The sequence below is a fragment of the Phacochoerus africanus genome, chromosome 9 (genome assembly GCF_016906955.1).
Source record: "Phacochoerus africanus isolate WHEZ1 chromosome 9, ROS_Pafr_v1, whole genome shotgun sequence".
NCBI lineage: Eukaryota > Metazoa > Chordata > Mammalia > Artiodactyla > Suidae > Phacochoerus > Phacochoerus africanus.
Window position 1 is genome coordinate 74,446,835 of NC_062552.1, and position 15,173 is coordinate 74,462,007.

At 40.9% G+C, this 15,173-nt stretch overlaps 1 protein-coding gene across 1 annotated transcript in view; it reads right to left on the bottom strand.

The window, feature by feature from the left end:
- LOC125136644 (glycine cleavage system H protein, mitochondrial-like) overlaps positions 1–11,461 on the bottom strand; it is a 61,095-nt gene extending 49,634 nt beyond the window's left edge. The window contains 1 exon segment of the mRNA XM_047797477.1: positions 11,311–11,461. Within this exon segment, the coding sequence (XP_047653433.1) occupies positions 11,311–11,461 (151 nt within the window).
- Between the last annotated feature and the right edge of the window lie 3,712 nt (positions 11,462–15,173).

The window sequence follows — 15,173 nt, forward strand, 5'->3', positions numbered from 1 at the left end:
GTAGATATTTAAAATTGTTATATTTTCTTCTTGGATTGATCCTTTGATCATTATGTAATCTCCTTCTTTGTCCCTGAAAATATTCTTCATTTTAAAGTCCATTTTGTCTGATATGAGTATTGTTACTCCAGCTTTCTTTTGATCCCCATTTGTATGAAATATTTTTGTCCATCCTCTCACTTTCAATTTGTATGTGTCCCTAGAAGTGAAGTGGGTCTCTTGAAGACAGCATATATGTGGGTCTTGTTTTTGTATCCATTCAGCCAGTCTATGTCTTTTGGGTGGGGCATTTAGTCCATTCACATTTAAGGTAATTATTGATACGTATGTTCTTATTGCCATTTTATTAATTACTTTGGATTTGTTTTTGCAGCTCTTTTTTCTTTCCTTCTTCTCTGTTCTTTTCTGCCTATAGAAGTTCCTTTAGTATTTGTTGTAAGGCTGGTTTAGTGTTGTTGAATTCTCTCAACTTTTGCTTATCTGTGAAGGTTTGAATTTCTCCTTCAAATCTGAACGAGAGCCTTGCTGGGTAGAGTAATCTTGGTTGGAGGTTTTTTCCTTTCATCACATTGAGTATATCATGCCACTCCCTTCTGGCCTGCAGATTTTCTGTTGAAAAATCTGCTGATGGCCTTATCGGGCTTCCCTTGTGTGTTATTTGTTTCTTTTCCCTAGCTGCTTTCAAGATTTTCTCTTCGTCTTTAATTTTGGTCAGTTTGACTAGTATGTGTCTCGGGGTGTTCCTCCTTAGGTTTATTTTATATGGTACTCATTGTGCTTCCTGGATTTGAGTGAGTGATTCCTTCCCCATGTTAGGGAAGTTTTCGGCTATTATCTCTTGGAATATTTTTTCTGTCTCCTTCTCTGTCTCTTCTCCTTCTGGCACCCCTATAATATGGATGTTGGTGCGTTTAACATTGTCCCAGAGTTCTCTGAGACTCTCTTCATTTGTTTTCAATCTTTATTCTCTTTTCTGTTCTGCTGTGTAATTTCCACACTCACTTATTAGTTCTCCTGCCTCCTGTATTCTGTTGTTAGCTGCTTCTAGTGAATTTTTTATTTCAGTTATTGTGCTCTGCATCTCTTCTTGTTTAAGTTCTATGTCTCTTTGCTCAGTGTTTCCTGTAAGTTATCCATCTTTGCCTCCAGTTTATTTCCAATGTCTTGCATCATCTTCAGCATCGACAGTCTAAAGTCTTTTTCCTGGAGGCTGAGAATCTCCTCATGGCTTAGCTGTTTTTCTGGGGTTTTTCCTTTCTCCCTCATCTGAGTTATAGTTCTTTGTCTTTTCATTTTTATATGTTTTTGGTGTGGTGACCTTCTTACAGATAATAGAGTTGTAGCCTCTCTTACTTCTGGTGTCTGCCCCCCTGTGGCTGAAGTCAGTATGGGGGCTTGCTGTAGGCTTCCTGATGGGAGGGGCTGATGCCTGCCCACTGGTAGGAGGAGCTGATTCTAATCCCTCTGGTGGGTGGGGTTTAGTCTGTGGCTGGGATTAGAGGCAGCTGTGTGCCTGAGGGGTCTTTAGGTAGCCAGTTTAGTGAGGGGTGGGGCTGTGATCCCACCTGGGTCATTGTTTGCCCTGGAGGTTCTCAGCAGCTGGCTGATGGGTGGGGCCAGATTTTCCCAAAATGGCTACCTCCAGAGAAAGGTAGCTGCTGAATATTCCTGAGGGCTTTGCCTTCAATGTCCTTCCCTCACAACAAGCCACATTCACCCCTGTTTTCCCAAGATGACCTCCAAGAACCGTGGTCAGATTTGACCCAGATTCCCTTGGAGACTTTGCTTTGCCCTGGGACTCAGTGCACGTGAAAGTCTGTGTGCACCTTTTAAGAATGGGGTCTCCATTTCCCCCAGTCCTGTGGAGCTCCTGCACACAAGCCCTGCTGGCCTTCAATGCCAGATGCTCCAGGGCTTTCTTCCTGTTCCAGATCCCCACACATGAGAGTTTGATGTGTGGCTCAGAACTCTCACTCCTGTAGGTGAGTCTCTGTGAACCAGTTAGTTTCCAGTCTGTGTAGCTTCCCACCCCAGAGGTATGGGGTTGTTTATATCACGAAATCACCTCACCTACCTCTTGATGTGGCCTCCTCTTTTTCTTCTGGTGTAGGGTATCTTTTTTAATGTTTCCGGTCCATTTGGGTGGAGATTGCTCAGTCTTTAGTTGTGAATTTTGTTGTTTTTAGGAGAGAAGTTGAGCTCCAGTCCTTCTATTCTGCCATCTTAATCCTGTCTCCTAAGGTAATTATTGATATGTATGTTCTTATTGCCATTTTATTAACTCTTTTGGATTTGTTTTTGTTGGTCTTTTTTGCTTGCCTTCTTCTCTTGTTCTCTTGTGGTTTTATGACTATTTTAGTGTTGTATTTGGATTTCTTTTTCTTTTCTTTCTTTCTTTTTTCTTTCTTTCTTTCTTTCTCTCACTTTTTAGGGCTGCACCCACAGCATATGGAGGTTCCCACATTAGGGGTCGAATCAGACCTGTAGCTGCTGGCCTACACCACAACCACAGCAATGTCAGATCCAAGCTGTGTCTGTAACCTGCACCACAGCTCACAGCAATGCTGGATCCTTAACCCACTGAGCAAGGCCAGCGATTGAACCTGTGTCCTCATGGATCCTAATCACACTCGTTTCCATTGTACCATGACAGGAATTCCTGAATTGCTTTGTCTTATTTGTGAGTGTATCTGTTGTAGATTTTTGGTTTGCAGTTACCATAAAGTTTTGATGTAGGAGTCAATCTGTATACAATATTGTTTTAATTTTTTAGTCTCTTACTTGCAAATGCATCTCCAATATCCTGCATTTTACCCTCCTCTTCTCACAATTTCTGGTTTTGGTAGCATATTTGCATGTATATGATTTCCTACCTTTATTATATATATGTCTTTACCAGTGAGCCTTGTCATTTATAATATTTTTGTTTTTAGTTGTGGCCTTTTCAACCCAGAGAAGTACATTCCTTTAATATTTGTTGTAAAGCTAGTTTAGTGGTGCTGAATTCTCTTAGCCTTTGCTTGTCTGAAAAACTTTTGGTTTCTCCTTCAAATCTGAATTAGAACCTTGCTGGGTAGAGTAATCTTGATTGGAGGTTTTTTTCCTTTTTTCACTTTACATATATCATGCTACTCCATTCTAGCCTGCAGAATTTCTGCTGAAAAATCTGACAATAACCTTATTGAGGTTCCTTTGTATATTTTTATTGTTTTTTTTGCCCTAGATGCTGTCAGTATTTTCTCTTTGTCTTTAATTTTGGTTAATTTCATTAATATGTGTCTTGGGGTATTTCTCCTTTGGTTTATTTTATTTGGTACTTGTACTTCTTGGATTTGAGTGAAAGATTTCTTTCTCAAGTTATGGAAGTTTTCAGCTATTATCACTTCTAATATTTTCTCTGGCCCTTTTTCATTTTCTTTCACCCCTGTAATACAGATGTTCATGCATTTAACATTGTCCCAGAGTTCTCTTAGACCACCTTCATTTCTTTTCAGTCTTTTTTCTCTTGTCTGTTCCGTGTCAGTGATTTCTACCAGTCTATCTTCCATCTCATTTATTTGTTTTTCTGCTGCCTGTTTTCTGCTTTTGTTTCCTTCTAGTGAAATTTTTACTTCAGTTATTATATTTTGCATCTCTGCTTGTTTAATCTTTAAATCTTCTATTTCTTTGCTCAATGTTTCTTTTAATTTATCAATCTTTGCCTCCAGTTTATTTCCAAGATCTTGAATCATCTTTCCTATCATTAGTCTAAAGTCTTTTTCATGGAGGTTTGCAATCTCCAGATCACTTAGCTTTTTTTCTGTTTTTTTTTTTTTTGTCCCCTTATCTGAGTCATAATTCCCTGCCTTTTCATTTTGTGTAGGTTTTTTGTGTCATCTCCATTTTGGCAGACAGTAGAGTTGTAGTCTCTCTTGCTTCTGATGTCTGCCTCCTTGTGGCTGAAGTTGGTATGGGGGTTTGCTGCAGGCTTCCTTACTGGTGCCTTCCTATGGTTAGGTGGAGCTTTGTACTGAGTTTGTGTGTTTCCCTGTGACCCAATGCACACAAAAACCTGCCTGTACCTTTGAAGAGTGGAGTCTCCATTTCTCCCAGTCCTGTGGAGCTCCTGTGCACAAGTCCTGCTGGGCCCTCAATGACACATGTTGCAGGGGCTCCTCCTTCCATTGCCAGATCCCTAGGCATGGAAACCTGATGTGGGGCTCTGAACTCTCACTACCATGAGTGATATATTTGCTTTCAAGTCTGTGGGACATCCACCCAGCAGGTATGGGGTTGCTTAGGTCCTGTAATTGCCCTTCCTACCATCTCTACCATCCTGATGTGGCTTCCTCTTTGTCTTCTGGAGTAGGATATCTTCTTTGATAGTTCCAGTCTATTTTGTTGAAGGTTGTTCAGAAGTTAGTTGTAATTTTCTTGCTTTTATGAGAGAAGTTGAATTCCAGTCCTTCTACTGTGCCATCTTAATCACATCTCCTATATTGTTGTATATATTTGCTAATTTTTAAAAATAATTTTTGTATCTGTGTTTAGGAGGAAAATTTTCTTTCCTTGAAATATTTTTTTGTGTGTTTGACATCAGAATAATACTGGCCTTATAGAATAACATAAAAAGTTTGTTTTGTCTTTTAATATTCTGGGAGATTTTGTGTAGAGGTATAGAAAAATAAAAATAAATTTTTAACTATATCAACAAAGTTGACAAATGTTTAGTAGGACTAACCAAGAAAATAAGGAGATGACCCAAATAATTAAAATCAAAAATAAAAGAAGGACATGATTACTATTTTAAGAATAAAAAGGATTATGAGGAAACTAGAAAACCACTCAATGCCAAGAGTTAGATAACACGGAAAAAATAGACAAACAAAACCCTAGAAGTAAATAATAACTGAAACTGACTCAAAAAAAAATAAAATCTTAATATACCTGTAACAAAATTATATTAGCAATTTTAAAAATCCCTGAGAAGGTGAGGAAGGGCAATATATAAAAGTGGAGGAGTGGGAGGTACAAACTACTGGGTGTAAGATAGGCTCAAGGATTTATTGTACAATATGGGAAATATAGCAAATATTTTTTAAGAATTATAAGTGGAAAGTAACTTTAAAATTGTATAAAAATTTAATTTTTTAAGAATTTAAAACATTTTATCTGGTGGTCAAATTTGGGCTTTGTTTCTAGTTACTAGCTAAGCAACTTTGGAAGAGTCACAAAAACTCTCTGGGTTTGCTTTCCTATTAATATGGTATTGATTTTAATATTTGTATACAAAGATGTTATGTTGTTTTGTTTTTACAGATACATGCATGTTCAATAAATAAAAGACTGAATAAGAAAGGCAAATATACCTCAAGTTTAGATGAAAACTACACAGCCGTCTGTTACATTATTATTTGTAATTTTAGCAAATATTTTATAATTCAAAGCTTTTAATAGTTATTGTAATAAGTGAGTTATACAGGCACTCAATAAATAGGAACTATAGCAGAGAGACCTTCCCATCTCATTCTATTATTCCAATATTTCCTTAATACAAAACCAGACCACAATATTACAATGAAAGAAAAATACAAGTCAACATGTCTTATGAATATATAAGCAAATATCCTCAACAGCATGCTATCAAATCAAGTTCAGCAATATGTACAAGGTATATACTCTTAGCAGGTGGAGTTTATTCCAGGAATACAGGATTGGCTTAACATCCAATAATCTAATTTTTAATTTTTAAGTTAATTTTTATTAAAGTATAGTTGATTTAGAATGTTGTGCCAATTTTGTGTATGTTGCGCCATACACACACACACACACACACACACACACACACTCATTCCTTTTCTTATATTGCTTCTATCATGGTCTATCCCAAAAGATTGTATATAATTCCCTGTGCTATACAGCAGAACCTCATTGCTTACCATTCTCCATTTTAAATGCAATGGTTGCATCTACTAAACCCAAACTACCAGTCCATCCTACTCTCTTCCTCCTCCCCTTTGGCAACCACAAGCTTGTACGCTATGATTGTGAATCTGTTTCTGTTTTGTAGATAGTTTCATGTGTGTTATATTTTAGATTCCACATATAAGTGATATCATATGTTATTTGCCTTTCTCTTTCTGACTTACTTCATTTAGTATGAGAATCCCTAGTTTCACCCATGTTGCTCTAAATGGCATTATTTCATACTTTTTTTTAATGGTTGAGTAGTACCCCATTGTATATACATACCATATCTTAATCCATTCATGTGTTGATGGACATTTAGGTTGTTCCCATGTCTTGGCTGTTGTGAATATTGCTGCAGTTAACATGGGTGGCATGCATGTACCTTTTTTAATTATGGCTTGTCTGGATTTAAGCCCAGGAGTGGGATTTCTGGATGTTATAGAAGTTCAATTTTAGGTTTTCTGAGGAAACTCCATTCTATTTTCCACAGTGATTGTACCAGTTTTTATTGCTAACTGTATAGAAGGGTTCTCCTTTCTCCATACCCTCTCTAACATTTGTTATTTGTAGGCTTATTAATAATGTCCATTCTGACTGGTATGAAGTGGTACATCATTGTAGTTTTGCTTTGCATTTCTCTAATAATTAGTGATGTTGAGCTTCTTTTCATGTGCCTATTGGCAATCCATATGTCTTCTTGAGAAATGCCTAAGTCTTCTGCCCATTTTTTGATTGAATTATTTGTTTTATTGTTGTTCTTGTTGTGTTGTATGAGCTGTTTTTAAAATTTGGAGATTAAGCCCTTGTCATTTGCATTGTTTGCAACTAGTTTCTCCCACTCTGTAGGATGTGTTCTTTTTTTTTTTTTAAATAAATGGTTTCCTTTTCTGTGCAAAACCTTGTAAGTTTGATTAGGTTCTTTCATTTATTTTTGTTTTTATTACTATTGCCTTGAGGGATTGACCTAAGAAAATGTTTGTATGGTTGATGTCAGAGAATGTTTTGCCTGTTTTCTTCTAAGAGTTTTATGGTGTCATGTCTTATGTTTAAGTTTTTAAGCCAATTGACTTTATTTTTGAGCATGGTATGAGGGTGTGTTCCAGTTTCATTGCTTTGCATGAAGCTGTCCATTTTTCCCAGCACCACCTGCTAAAAAGACTCTCTTTTTCCCATTTTATATTCTTGTCTTCTTTGTCAAAGATTAATTGACCATAGTGTCTGGGTTTATTTTAGGGTTCTCTATTCTGATCCATTGGTCTGTATATCAGTTTTGGTACCAGTACCATATTGTCTTGATTACTGTAGCTTTGCAGTATTGCCTGAAGTCTGGGAGAGTTATGCCTCCAGCTTGGTTTTTATTCCTCAGGATTGATTTTGCAATTCTGGGTCTTCTATTGTTCCATGTGAATATTTGGGTTACTTTTTCTGGCTCTGTGAAAAATGTCATTGATAATTTGATGGGGATCACATTAAATCTGTAAACTGCTTTGGGTAGTATGGCCATTTTAACAATACTAACTCTTCTAGTCCAGAAGCATGAGATATCTTTCAATTTCTTGAAAGCCTCTTTAATTTCCTTTATTAATGTTTTATAGTTCTTAACTTAGTTCTTAGTTCTTCACCTCCTTGTTCAAGTTTATTCCTAGGTATTTTATTTTGGGGGGTGTAAATTTAAAATAAATTTTTTATATTCCTTTTCTAATATTTCACTGTTAGCATACAGAAATGCATCTAATTTCTGAATGTTAATCTTGTATCCTGCTACGCTGAGTTCATTGATCAGATTGAGTAGTTTTTGTGAAGTCCTTAGTGCTTCTTTTTTTGGGTTTTTTTTTTTTTTTTGTTGTTGTTGTTCTGATTTTGTGGCCAGGGCTTCCAATACTACATTGAATAAAAGTAGTGATAGTGGTTTCATTGTTTTGAATAAAATAATCCTTGTATTGTTCCAAATTTTAGCAGGTAGGTTTTCAGCTATTTTCCATTGAATGTTATGTTAGCTGTGGGTTTGTCATAAATGGCTTTAATTATATTGAGATATGTTCCCTCTTTACCCAATTTGGTAAGAGTTTTTATCATGAATGGATGTTGAACTCTGTCAAATGCTTTTCTACATCTATTGAGATGATGATGTTGTTTCTCTCTCTCTCTCTTTTTTTTTGCTATATGGTGTATCATACTGATTGATTTGCATATGTTGAACCATACTTGTGAACTTGGGATGAATCCCACTTGGTCATGACATCATGATAATCTAATAGTGTAATATACCACATTACTAAAAAAGGAACTAAAAACATGTGACCATATTAATAGATGCAGAAAAAACATTTGACAATATCTAGTACTCTTGCATGATAAGAATGCTTAACAAGCTGTGAATAGAGGAAACTTTAACCAGATAAAGAGCATGTTAAAAAACCCCACAGCTGAGGAGAGGACAAGATGGCAGAGGAGTAGGGGGACATGCTCGCCCTCTCCCACAAACACAACAAAAAAAGGCACATCTACAGAATAAATGACTCGCACAGAACAGCAACCAATCGCTGGCAGAAGAACCTAAACTCCAATAACGGCAAGAAGTTCGTGACATTACGGGGAAGAACGGGAGGAAAGAGGAGAGTGAGAGAAGGTAAATCCGAGCGGGACGGGCGCTCCCGAAAGGGAATGGAGGAGGAGAAAGGGATCCCGCACCCTGGAAAGTCACCTACACGGGGGAAAGATCAAACGAACTGGAGGAATCTCCAGATGCAGAGAAGAGTGTAGCAGTAAGTTGGAGTATGGAAAAGCCGATCAAGAACCGAACGGACCATCTGAACTACGGGCACAGTCACCAAAAATTGAGACGCCTGGGTGGGGGCTGGGCACCGAGTCCTTGGCTCCAGAGGTTAGTCCCCGGGAAAGGGCCGGGGGATGCCTGGGTGGGGGCTGGGCACCGAGACCTAGGCTCCAGAGGTTAGTCCCCGGGCTGGGGGGGCGGGGTGGAGCAGAAACTGCTTGGGAGGTCTAGAAACCATATGATGGGGCAGAGACTGCCTGGGAGACTAGAAAACAAAGCTGTCGCAGAGGAAGGGAGCAATACTCTAGGGGTGGGGAAGTGGAAAGCCGCATCAGAGGGAACCTGGGAAAAGAGCCTGGTTTGCGCCCGTGCTGGGGAGGGGAGAGAAGAAGGGGTGGGTCCCCAGATAATACCCCCCACGCCACAGCAAGCTTACCAGCCCGCTAGCTAGCAGAAAGCTGTGCTTCCAAGTGCATCCCCTCCCCCCCACCCCCACCACCCCCTATGCTCTTGCTGAACCTGGGGCTGCCTGCCATCCAGGAGGGCTGGCCTCAACAATTGCCTGAAGCCTACCACCACGGGGGCTGTCCCTGCACAGGCCTGCTTGCCCTTTGGAGGGGCTACACTCTGCAGAGTAGCACCAAACACCACCAGCCCCCGAGAAAAGGCCTGCAGCCCAGAAAAGCTAGAACAAGCCTAGCCAGGCAGTGAATAGATCTGCCTAATTTTTCTGAGTCGGGCTGCCCCGGGGAGGAGCCTCTTTGGTTTCCAACAGCCCTACTACCCGCCCAAGCCCCCAGGGGGTGCCCTAGTAGATCAGCTGCATAGGACTGCCAGCTCCAGGCAGGACCCCCTACAGCCCAGAAATGCTGCAACAAGCCTGGCCGAGTTGGGAGAAGATCTCAGGTGGTTTTTCTGAGTCAGGCTGCCCTGGGGAAGAGCCTCTTCAGTTTCCAACAGCCCTGCTACCCACCCAAGCCCCCAGGGGGTGCCCTAGTGGATCAGCTGCATAGAACTGCCAGCTCCAGGCAGGACCCCCTACAGCCCCGAAAAGCTGCAACAAGCCTGGGTGAGCCAGGAAAAGATCTCAGATGGTCTTTCTGAGTCGGGCTGCCCTGGGGAGGAGCCTCTAGGGTTCCCAGTGGCCCTGCTACCCGCCCAAGCCCCTAGGGGGTGCCCCACTCCCACGGAATAGCTGCTCAGCACCACCAGCCCCCTAGAAGAGCCCCTAGAGCCCAGAAAAGCTGCAATAAGCTTGGCCAGACTGTGAAAAGATCTGCCTACATTCTCAGTTGGGCTGCCCTAGGGAAGAGCCTCTTAGGTTCTCAGTGACCCAGATAGCTGCTCCAGCCCCCAGGGGGTGCTGCACTTCTGAGGAACAGCTGCCCAACACCCGCCAACCCCTGCAAGAACCCCACAGCCTAAAAACACCAGAGCAAGCTCTGCATGACCAAGTGAAATCTGCTACCATCGTGGTGTGGACCTCCCAGTCCTGTCTCCCCTCAGGAAGCCCTCCTTTGCTTCAAAGAAACACTGTTAACCCCATCAACACTCCAGAAAAGCCACACTGCCTCAAAAAGATTGACCAACAATGCCAGCCCTCAGGAAATATTCCACGGCAGTGACAAGGCAAACACTGCCCGGTCACAGAGAGTACAACTCCCTCAGGAGAAAGAAAACAACAAGCAAGATGAAGAAGCAGAGAAACCACCCCCAGTCAAACCAACAGGAGAACTCACCTAAAACAGTCAACAATGAAACAGATCTCTGCAGTCTGACAGACCTGGAGTTCAAAAGAGAAATAGTGAAAATACTGAAGGAATTAAGAGAAGATATGAACAGTAATGCAGATACCCTCAGAAAGGAACTAGAAAATATAAGGAGGAGCCAAGAAAAACTAGAACATTCATTGGCAGAGATGCAAACTGAACTAAGGGCAGTAAAAACCAGAATGAATAATGCAGAAGAACGAATCAGTGATATGGAAGATAGAATAATGGAAATCACTCAATCCGGTCACCAGACAGAAAACCAAATCAAAAAACTGGAAAGCAATATAAGAGACCTATGGGATAATATAAAGTGGGCCAATCTACGCATAATAGGAATTCCAGAAGGAGTAGAAAAAGATAAGGGGATGGAAAATATATTTGAAGAAATTATCGCTGGAAAACTTCCAAATCTAAGGATGCTGGGTTCAAGATACAAGAAGCACAGAGGGCCCCAAACAAACTGAACCCAAATAGACCCACAGCAAGACACATCATAATAAAAATGGCAAAAGTTAGTGATAAAGAGAGGATCCTAAAGGCAGCAAGAGAAAAACAGAATGTTATCTACAAGGGAACCTCCATAAGATTATCAGCGTGACTTCTCTACAGAAACACTACAGGCCAGGAGGGAATGGCAAGAGATATTTAAAGTGCTAAAAGGAAAAATATGCAACCTAGAATACTCTTCCAGCAAGAATATCATTTAAAATAGAGGGGAAATACAAAATTTTTTTCCAACAAACAAACACTTAAAGAATACTGCAACAACAAAACCCGGTTAAAGGAAAAGAGGGAAAGCTGCCTCCGTTCTACCTCCCACGCTCCCCCAGGGTCCTTTCCTCCTGGTCCCTTCCTTCTTCCTGATTTTTTTACTCGGTAATCCGTTTCGAACCTTGCTGCCCCCCTCTCCGTGTTTCATCTCGGCCATCCCAGCTCCCATCTCTTCGGCATATCCGCCCCTCATGCTCCACTGGCCTCTCCCTTGCTGTCCTTGCTTTATCCCCCCCCCCTTTTTGCCGTGTACCTTCCCCCCCGTCGCTTCTTTCCTCTTCTGTATTCTTCCCCCTACCGCCCCTGCTTGTTGCTTCTTGCTTCCTGCCCCTCAGTCCCGTACCGCGTGTTCTCTCCCCCCCCCAGCTGCTTTCCCCACGGCGTGTACTGGGGGAGGGTGGTGCCCTCAGTTGTCCCGCCCTTGGTATCGAACGGCTTCCGTAGCCACACCCCCCCCCAGCCTTTGCTTTTCCCTGCCTTTTTCGTCGCTCTTTCCCCTCTAACTCCACTCTTCCCCCGATCTGTTTCCTTTTTTCTCGCTTGTTGGTCTCTCTTCCCACTTACCGATATGCCTTTCTCCCCCTCCCCTCGACTGCCCGCATCTCCTTCCTGCACGCAAGGTGGTTCCGCTTTTTGCGTTCCCTCCCCGTCTGTTGTCGCCCCTACACTCCCTCTCTTTCCCTCCTTTGGTCCCAACCGCCATGTTCTACTCGCTGTTCTTCGGTTTCTCTGCACTCCCCCCGTGTGACTGGTGCTGCCATTCTGCTGTGTTTCGTGCAGTTTTCCGTCCTGCTCTCAGTATTCCCCGCTCCTACCACCCGTCCTGTCTTATTTTTCCTCTCCTTGTGTCCTCGCACTGCTATCTCCGTACTACACACTTTGGTCTCTACCGGACTTTCAGCCCCCCCGCTGGTGCACTGACATTTCATGTATCGTGTGCCTTGGCGCTTCCCCGTTTAGCTTAGTTTTGTTCCCCTCTTTCACTTACCCATTCAGCGTCCTTCCCCGCCTTCCTCACCATTGACAACGGCCCCGCTACTTTCTTTGTTTCCCCCTCATCTGCTCCTCCACGCCTTACTGTCCGCGCCTTCTTCCTTTATTGCTCCGGCCCCTGGTTTTCAAGACCTCTTGCTCTATTTACCCTCTTTCTTGTTGGCTCCCTCCTCCAGTCGGCGTGCCCCCTTTTCTTTCTCTTTCCTAATGGGCTAACCTTGTAACCCATTTATTAACTGACCTCTGGCTATCTTTCTACACCATGGACCTCCCGCTCTTCCAACCCTGTTCTCACGCGGCTTCTCTTTTGATCTCGAAGTGCCCCGCTCGTCTATTCATGTCGTTTTTGCCTTTTGTCCACAACCAGTTTTTGTTCCAAGGGGCTTCTCTAAACCAAAAAGAAAGGAAGGAAAGGGAAGAAAAAAGAAAGAAAAAAAAAAAGAAGAAGAGGAGGAAGAACTAGGACTGAGGAAACCGCATCAACAGAGAGCAGTCACTCAAATAAGCCAGCATACAGATTAATCATGAACATGCTTCAAACAAAATAAAATTAAAAAGAAAAAAATAAAAAAGAGTCATCAAAACCATAAAATGTGGGCAAGGGATGTTAGGAAATAAATAACCCTTTTGTGTTTGTATGTTTCTTTTTAATTTTAATATAGTAATGAAGTGTTTGAACTTATAGGACCATCAGGCTAAAACACACAATTATGGGAAGGGGTTAGCATACTTAAAAAACAGGGCAACCACAAGCCAAAACCAAATATAGCATTTGCAAAAAATGAAAAAAAAATACACTCAAGCAGATAATAACAGGAGACCATCCAACCAAAAAAAAAAAAAAGGGAAGAATGGAGAACCATAGAATCAACTGGAACATGAGGTTCATATGGCAATAAATAATCATCTATAAATTATCACCTTAAATGTCAATGGACTGAATGCCCCAATCAAAAGACACAGAGTGGCTGAGTGGATAAAAAGGCAAAAACCTCCAATATGCTGCCTACAAGAAACTCAGCTTAGGACAAAGGATACATATAGATTGAAAGTGAAAGGGTGGGGAAAAATATTTCACGCCAATAGACATGACAGAAAAGCAGGAGTTGCAACGCTCAGATCAGACAAAATAGACTTTAAAACAAAAGACATAAAGAAAGACAAAGAGAAGGACACTTAATTAAGATAAGGGATCCATCCAAGGAGAGGATGTTACTATCGTCAACATATATGCCCCAAATACAGGAGCACCCAGATACATACAACAAATATTAACAGACATTAAGGGAGATTGATGAGAACACAATCATAGGAGGAGACCTTAATACCCCCCTCACATCAATGAACAGATCCTCTAGACAGAAAACCAATAAAGCAACAGAGATCCTAAAGGAAACAATAGAAAAGTTAGACTTAATTGACATCTTCAGGACACTACATCCAAAAATATCAGAATATACATTCTTCTCAAGTGCTCATGGAACATTCTCAAGAATCGACCACATGTTGGGACACAAAGCTAACCTCAAAAAATTTAGGAGCATGGAAATTATCTCAAGTATCTTCTCTGACCACAATGCCGTGAAATTAGAAATCAACCATTGGAAAAGGAAAGAGAAAAAAACCTACTGCATGGAGACTAAACAACATGCTACTAAAAAACCAATGGGTCAATGAGGAAATCAAAAAGGAAATTAAAAACTACCTTGAAACAAATGATAATGAAGACACAACCTCTCAAAATCTATGGGATGCTGCGAAAGCAGTGCTCAGAGGGAAATTCATAGCGATACGGGCCTTTCTCAAAAAAGAAGAAAGATCCCAAATGGACAACTTAACCCTCCACCTAAATGAATTAGAAAAAGAAGAACAAAAAAGTCCTAAAGTCAGCAGAAGGAAGGAAATTATAAAGATCAAAGAAGAAATCAATAAAATAGAGACAAAAAACAATAGAGAAAATTAATAAAACCAAGAGCTGGTTCTTTGAAAAGGTAAACAAAATTGACAAACCCCTGGCCAGACTCACTAAAAAGAGGAGAGAAAGAACCCAAATAACCAAAATCATAAATGAAAAAGGAGAAATCACAACAGATACAGCAGAAATACAAAAAAACCATAAGAGAATACTATGAACAACTACATGGCAACAAGTTTGACAATCTGGAAGAAATGGATAATTTTCTAGAATCTTACAGCCCGCCAAAACTGAATCAAGTAGAAACAGACCAACTGAACAGACCCATCACTAGAAATGAAATTGAAGAGGTCATAAAATCACTCCCTACAAATAAAAGTCCAGGACCAGATGACTTCACAGGTGAATTCTATCAAACATATAAAGAGGAATTGGTGCCCATCCTCCTTAAACTCTTTCAAAAGGTTGAAGAGGAAGGAATACTCCCAAAGACATTCTATGATGCCACCATCACCCCAATTCCAAAACCAGACAGAGATACCACCAAAAAAGAAAACTATCGCCCAATATCATTGATGAATATAGATGCAAAGATTCTCAACAAAATCTTAGCCAACCGAATCCAACAACATACCAAAAAAATTATACACCATGACCAGGTAGGGTTCATCCCAGGTTCACAAGGATGGTTCAACATATGCAAATCAATCAGCATCATACACCACATTAACAAAAGAAAAGTCAAAAATCATATGATCATCTCAATAGACACAGAAAAAGCATTTGACAAAGTCCAACATCCATTCATGATCAAGACCCTCGCCAAAGTGGGTATAGAGGGAACATTCCTGAACATAATCAAAGCCATTTATGACAAACCCATAGCAAATATAATACTCAATGGGGAAAAACTGAAAGCCTTCTCACTCAAATCTGGAACAAGACAGGGATGCCCACTCTCACCACTGCTCTTCAACATCGTTTTGGAAGTCCTAGC